We start from the raw sequence: 7862 nt of genomic DNA, 5'->3' as shown, positions 1-7862 counted from the left end.
ATGATGGACACTTAGGTTGTTTCCATCTCCTGGCTATTGTAAATAGAGCTGCAATGAACATTTTGGTACATGACTCTTTTTGAATTATGGTTTTCTCAGGGTATATGCCCAGTAGTGGGATTGCTGGGTCGTATGGTAGTTCTATTTGTAGTTTTTTAAGGAACCTCCATACTGTTCTCCATAGTGGCTGTACCAATTCACATTCCCACCAGCAGTGCAAGAGGGTTCCCTTTTCTCCACACCCTCTCCAGCATTTATTGTTTCTAGATTTTTTGATGATGACCATTCTGACCGGTGTGAGATGATATCTCATTCTAGTTTTGATTTGCATTTCTCTAATGATTAATGATGTTGAGCATTCTTTCATGTGTTTGTTGGCAGTCTGTATGTCTTCTTTGGAGAAATGTCTCTTTAGGTCTTCTGCCCATTTTTGGATTGGGTTGTTTGTTTTTTTGCTATTGAGCTGCATGAGCTGCTTGTAAATTTTGGAGATTAATCCTTTGTCAGTTGCTTCATTTTCAAATATTTTCTCCCATTCTGAGGGTTGTCTTTTGGTCTTATTTATGGTTTCCTTTGCTGTGCAAAAGCTTTTAAGTTTCATTCGGTCCCATTTGTTTATTTTTGTTTTTATTTCCATTTCTCTGGGAGGTGAGTCAAAAAGGATCTTGCTGTGATTTATGTCATAGAGTGTTCTGCCTCTGTTTTCCTCTAAGAGTTTGATAGTTTCTGGCCTTACATTTAGGTCTTTAATCCATTTTGAGCTTATTTTGGGAACATTCTTAATTAAGAATACATTATCCAAATGAGGAACAAATGAATTGTTAATTTACAAACATCTGTTAACAGTTCAGAAAACAAACTAAAAATGGAATATGTAAATATATTTTCAATTTATAAAGTATAAAATAAATGCCCTTTGATTCCTGTGTGCTTTATGTGAAGAAACTGAGAAAAATTCTGTTATATTCAAAAGAACTGAAAGCAGGGTCTCAGAGATATTTTCACACCCATGCTCATAATAGCACTATTCACAATAGCTAAGAGGTGGAAGCAGCCCTGATATCCATAGACAGATGGATGAATGGATAAACAAACTGTGGTATATACATGCATCAGAATATTATTCAGCCTTAAAAAGTAAGGAAATCCATCACATGCTACAACATGGATGAACCTTGAGGACATTATGCTAAGTGAAATAACCCAGTTACAGACAAATACTGTAAGATTCCACTTATGTGAGGTACCTAGAGTAATCAAATTCATAGAACCAGAAAGTAGAATGGTGGTTAGAGGGGTGTGGTGTGGTAGGAAAGGGGAGTTGTTTTCTAATGGTTATAGATGGAAGTTCATGTTTGCAAGATGAAAGTTCTCAAGATCTGTTTCACAACAATGTGAATATACTTAACCTACTAAATTGTATACTTAAAAGTTGATGAGATGGTAAATTTTGTTACATGTTTTTAACACAATTAAAGGGAGAATGATATATTTCAGAGTTTAAAATAAATATTTTCCCCAAATGAAAGCTATCAGTAAACTTAGACTAGACAATTGTTTAATTTTAAATCTACAGAATAAATAGTAGAGCCTACATTTTGGCCACATGATGTCGCTGTCTACTACAGTGTATTCTGTAGGAAGAAAAATATCCAGGACCCTATTGTCACTCCAGAGAGACAGAACAATAAGAGAAGCAGCAGGACTTGAGCAGAGACTAGAGGACAATATTTAAAATTTTGCAAAACATGATATTCTAATTTGATCAAGTCGCTGAGTATTGGTGATGGTGTCTTCTAAGAGTAGGGGCGGAGAGGTCGGGTGTCTGCTACTCTTGCTTCTGCTCCTCGCTGCAGGGGAGGCCAGGAGCAGCCAGGTCCACTACTCCGTCCCCGAGGAGGCCAAACACGGCACCTTCGTGGGCCGCATTGCCCAGGACCTGGGGCTGGAGCTGGCGGAGCTGGTGCCACGCCTGTTCCGGGTGGCGTCCAAAGGCCGCGGGGACCTTCTGGAGGTAAATCTGCAGAATGGCATTTTGTTTGTGAATTCTCGGATCGACCGGGAGGAGCTGTGCGGGCGGAGCGCGGAGTGCAGCATCCACCTGGAGGTGATCGTGGACCGGCCGCTGCAGGTGTTCCATGTGGAGGTGGAAATAAAGGATATTAATGACAATCCGCCAGTGTTTCCAGTGACAGTAAAGACTATCCGGTTTCACGAATCGAGGCTGCTTGACTCGCGGTTTCCTCTAGAGGGGGCGTTTGATGCAGATGTCGGAGTAAATGCTCTTCTCTCCTACAAGCTCAGCTCCAGTGAGTTTTTCTTTCTAGATATACAGACAAATGATGAACTAAGCCAGTCTTTGTCTCTTGTGCTGAGGAAATCTCTGGACAGAGAGGAAACTGCCGAGATTAATTTGTTACTGGTGGCTACTGATAGGGGCAAACCTGAGCTCACAGGCACCGTTCAATTGCTTATTAAGGTATTAGATGTGAATGACAACGAACCTACTTTTGACCAATCAGTTTACAAAGTACAATTGTTAGAGAACATCGCAAAGGGATCCTTGGTGATTAAATTAAATTCTTCTGATGCAGATGAAGGATCAAACAGCGAGATTGTGTATTCATTTAGTAGTGATGTGTCCCCCAATATAAAGACCAAGTTCAAAATAGATCCCAGCTCAGGGGAAATCAGAACTAAGGGACAATTAGATTATGAGGAAGTGAAATCTTATGACATTCAAGTCATTGCGTATGACAACGGGACTCCACCAATGTCTGGGCACTGTAAAATTTCAGTAAAACTTGTGGACATCAATGATAACACACCAGAAGTCTCAATCACGTCTCTTTCACTTCCCATCCGAGAGGATGCTCCGCTGGGAACAGTCATCGCCCTCATCACGGTGTCTGACCGCGACTCCGGTGCCAACGGGCAGGTGACCTGCACCCTGACCCCCCATGACTTCTTCAAACTGCTGTCCACCTTCAAGAATTACTACTCGCTGGTGCTGGACAGCGCCCTGGATCGCGAGAAGCTGGCGAACTATGAGGTGGTGGTGACCGCGCGGGACGCGGGCTTGCCTTCCCTGTCGGTCACAGCCAGCGTGTCCGTGGAGGTGGTCGACGTGAACGACAACGCGCCCGCGTTCGCGCAGCCCGAGTACACGGTGTTGGTGAAGGAGAACAACCCGCCAGGCTGCCACATCTTCACGGTGTCGGCGCAGGATGCGGACGCGCTGGAGAACGCGCTGGTGTCCTACTCGCTGGTGGAGCGGCGGGTGGGCGAGCGAGCGCTGTCGAGCTACGTGTCGGTGCACGCTGAGAGCGGCAAGGTGTACGCGCTGCAGCCACTGGACCACGAGGAGCTGGAGCTGCTGCAGTTCCAGGTGAGCGCGCGCGACGCGGGCGTGCCGCCTCTGGGCAGCAACGTGACGCTGCAGGTGTTCGTGCTGGACGAGAACGACAACGCGCCCGCGCTGCTGCTGCCCGGGCCGGGCGGCGGGGCGGGCGCGCTGAGCCAGCTGGTGGCGCGGTCGGTGGGCGCGGGCCACGTGGTGGCGAAGGTGCGCGCGGTGGACGCGGACTCGGGCTACAACGCGTGGCTGTCGTACGAGCTGCAGCCGGCGGCGGGTGGCGCGCGCAGCCCGTTCCGCGTGGGGCTGTACACGGGCGAGATCAGCACGACGCGCGCCCTGGACGAGGCGGACGCGCCGCGCCAGCGCCTGCTGGTGCTGGTGAAGGACCACGGCGAGCCGGCGCTGACGGCCACGGCCACCGTGCTGCTGTCGCTGGAGGACAGCGGCCAGGCGCCCAAGGCCTCTTCGCGAGAGTCAACGGGCGCCGCTGGCGCGGAGGCCGCTCTGGTGGATGTGAACGTGTACCTGATCATCGCCATCTGCGCGGTGTCTAGCCTGTTGGTGCTCACGCTGCTGCTGTACACGGCGCTGCGGTGCTCGGCGCCGCCCAGCGAGGGCGCGTGCGGCCCCGGGAAGCCCACGCTGGTGTGCTCCAGCGCGGTGGGGAGCTGGTCTTACTCGCAGCAGAGGCGGCAGAGGGTGTGCTCTGGGGAGGGGCCGCCCAAGGCAGATCTCATGGCCTTCAGCCCCAGCCTACCTCAAGGTCCAGACTCAGCAGAAGAAAGGCAGCAACTCTCGGACTCAGAACAGTTCGGAAAGGTGAGTCTTTAAAATTTTTTTTTCTGTCGCCTCTAAAATTGTTCTATTCTCTTTGTTCTCTAGGATTCTATTAATTTTTAAAATTAATTATTATTGGAGTACGGTTGTTTTACAACGTTGTTTTAGCCTCCTCTGCGCAACAAAATGAATCAGCCATACACAGTCTATTAATTATTTTGATTCATAGCTCTGCTTTTATTTTGTATCATTATCTTGTGCAATATATGGTGTGAATTAGAAATCAATTTCTTGCATTGAGAACAACTTAAATGATTTTCTTATTTTTACATTTTGGATTTTCCATAATTAAATCTTGCCATGAAAAATATGATTAAAGTGTTGAGAAAACACTTTAGCAAAATTTGAAAACTTAACATTACGTGTAAATATTTTTTCTCAAATTAAAAAATCACAATTGGAAAAAATTTAAAGAGGGTGATTATGGAATACATATTTTCAATTTACACCATCCATTCTGTCAGAATATGTTGGGAATTTCCTAAATTATTCTTTTGATCAAGAATTCATTTATCTTTATCTGTTTATGTAACAGTTAATATGTTAGTTTTTCTTTTCATGTATTTAAAAGCAGCCTGAACAGATTTTTAACGCCAGGACCTCCAAAGTATATATCATAGCTCCTTACAACACATGACATCACTTAGAAATAATTGCTAATCTTAGGTATGTCTTTCAGTAGTAAAAAGATTTCACATTTGCAAAATCCTTAGAGTTTTAAGGCACAGTAGAGAGTTTATTGAGAAAAAAAAACTCCCTCAATTTTGTTTAATTAAAAAAAATTTTTTAAGTCACATTGTGGGGTGGCCAGGTGGTGGGACTTTTTCTTCATACAAGTGGAGAGTACTTTAACCCAGTCTTTATGTTAGTGGGGTGCTTAGTGAAGCTTAAAGTATATCACTGGGCTAATGTATGCAGACCTCCCACTGTGCAGAGATTGACCACCTTCCTTTGGTAACACACACTATGCCCGTGATAACATTTTCTAAGACTGAGCTCACTTAGTTTCACCTGGCAGCAACTATATTCCTAATGAAGTTGGAGTTTTTCCAAAAGGCAAAGACTGGCATTGAATGACTACATTTTCATTGGTAACTACTATGTTGGGTAATTAAAACACTAAACTTGATGAGTAAATAAGTAAATGTTACACTTGGAAAGGAAATTAAAAACACTTTTTTTTTTCAACAAAAGGAAGATGTCTTGGGGTGAAATTACTGTCTTCTACTACTCTTTGGTCCTTAGTTATTTGCTGGTTTCCCCCCCCCCCCAAATGATGAATTGATGAATCATGAAATAACTTCCACTAAGTGACCTTAGCTTTAGCCATTTCACAGATAGGCCAGAATATCAGTTTCTATCTGGGATCTGCTATTAAAGGAATTGAGGAGTTTGGTGGGGAAATACTGAACTTCATTTAAGGATAATCTGTTCCTGTGGGAAATATATTAGCTCCTTAGAGTTGATAAGCCTCAAAATACAGTGAGTATATATTTCCTGGGAATCAGAAAAATTCATCTGAGGCTTTACAGAGGAAAACAAATGGCTGAAGCTCTTTCCTGGGATGAGTCATCCCACCTAGAGCACTATAGCTACTCGCCACCTTCTGGATACTAGCGTACAGAAAGTGTGAATGGTCAGATGGAATCTGTCCTACTGGAAGTCTGGCTACTACATTTCTACTCTAGGTAAATGGTAAGCTTTTAAAATTATATCCAGGTGTGCCCATATCTCCAGGAGTCACAATACCTCACTGCATAAGTCCTTATTGATTTCTTATTCCTTATTTACATTTTCTTGATTCAGTTGCCAAAAGAGATGTCTAAGTGAGAGTAGATATTATTCACTGGTACCTTAACCACACATTAGCACAACTTTAAACTCATATAGTTCCTTTAGTATTGACTTCATCTCCTAATAATCATTATGGAATCTACTCTGTTATAAATTCCCTGTGCCATTCCAAGTTGCAGATAGTATACTCTTAAATGTCATGAAATGTGAAGTATTACAGTAAGTTGTGAAAGCCATCTCAATATGAAGTCCATGATATTTAAAAATTTTAATTTTGTCTCTCATTTTAAAACTAGCTACTACTTTTCAAGATCCATCAAAGCACTAACTGGCATATTGATATCTTAATTATTTCCTAGATACACTCTTTTCCAAAATAATTCTTAACTGTTTACTTTTTAAAAAAAGACTTCTTGATGTGGACCATTTTAAAGTCTTTATTGAGTTTGTTACAATATTGCTCCTGTTTTTTATGTTTTGGGGTTTTTGGCCCCAAGGCATGTGAGATCTTAGCTCCCTGACCAGGGATCAAACCCGCACCCCCTGCATTGCAAGGCAAAGTCTTAACCATTGGTCCACCAGGGAAACCCATTAAATGTTTACTTCTTTTTCATGAACTAGTACAAGAGAATCAATTAGAAATTATCTGTTTGATATTAACAAATAATATTAATGTAACTTACCTCTTTACTTATATTCTTGAGAAAGTTAATTTAAAATATTCACTTATTTATACATTAAAATTTAATTGATAATTTATTCTATTCTAAATGTGAATGATAAAATATGAGTAAGTTGCAATGCAGTCTTGCATTCAATGAGTACATGGAAAACCTGGTATGAAAACTTTTCTTCTAATATTTAAATCGCATTTTTTGTTTGTTTTTGGCTGCACCCTCGGCAGTGGAAGCACGGAGTCCTAACCACTGGAGCACCAGGGAATTCCCTTAAAGCACATGTTTGATTTCATTTAAAAAGAGTCCGACTATAAGCAAAAATCTGGGCATTCTCTTACCTCTCTAAATTCAACCTCTTCCCATGAATTTTCTTTGCTCAGCTTCCAAATGCTCAGAGAATGCATGCCTTTTACTAACTTTACAGAGACATTTAGTATATTTCATTGCCTAGTCTTACATGTGTTGAGTCATATTCCAAAGTTACTTTTCTCTCTTTAATAATTGGTTAAGCACCAATTATTACAAGTAACAGCTTTTAAAAAAATTGGAATCCAGAAATTCATCCAGAGTGGTGATTAGTAAAAACAGAATCATTTCATATTATGAACATGTTAAGATATACAGGTAAATTGAAATGTACAAGTGATGTGGAAATTTTAAAAACTAATATACTTTTCCTTGGTATGATGTGAATATAACAAATATCCAAACACACAGTGTTTTCATGCAAGAAAAACCAAATTTACAGAATAACTGCATTGTAAAAGATTGACTTGTAGCATCTTTATATAAATAGTTGAGACAGCTAACAAAGATGCAGTTGTTGGATAAAGGACACGGGAGTGGTTCGTAGACATTCTACAAAGTAAGAAACATAAGTGAACATATTTTATAAATTAACAATTGCCATAGTAATGCAGAAGTAAAATTTTCAATGTCTGTTGTTTTGATGGTTACAAATATCAAAGACCCGATTTTTCTGTAAAATGTAGACTTTGTGGCCAAGCGGTTAAAGTCATGAGTCTTGAATCATATTGAGATCCTACTCAACACCACCAGTTAATATTATTTTTAAGTTGCTTAACCTGTACGCATTTCCACTTCACTGTTTGTAAAAAGTGAATCATATTGGGCTTCCCTGGTGGCGCAGTGGTTGAGAATCTGCCTGCTAATGCAGGTGACATGGGTTCGACCCC

At 41.8% G+C, this 7862-nt stretch overlaps 1 protein-coding gene across 1 annotated transcript; it reads left to right on the top strand.

Annotated features, from left to right (window-relative positions):
• Window positions 1-1786: 1786 nt before the first annotated feature.
• LOC307051395 (protocadherin alpha-2-like) lies at window positions 1787-4189 on the top strand (the record flags this gene model as incomplete). Its single annotated transcript, XM_079701710.1, has 1 exon — window positions 1787-4189. One exon carries the CDS (start codon window positions 1787-1789, stop codon window positions 4187-4189), a length of 2403 nt encoding a protein of 800 aa, XP_079557836.1.
• Window positions 4190-7862: the final 3673 nt, after the last annotated feature.

This window comes from Hyperoodon ampullatus (genome assembly GCF_949752795.1).
Source record: "Hyperoodon ampullatus genome assembly, chromosome: 4".
Lineage (NCBI taxonomy): Eukaryota > Metazoa > Chordata > Mammalia > Artiodactyla > Ziphiidae > Hyperoodon > Hyperoodon ampullatus.
The sequence above is the reverse complement of the archived record's forward strand: the minus strand, read 5'-3'. Positions and strand labels throughout refer to the sequence as shown.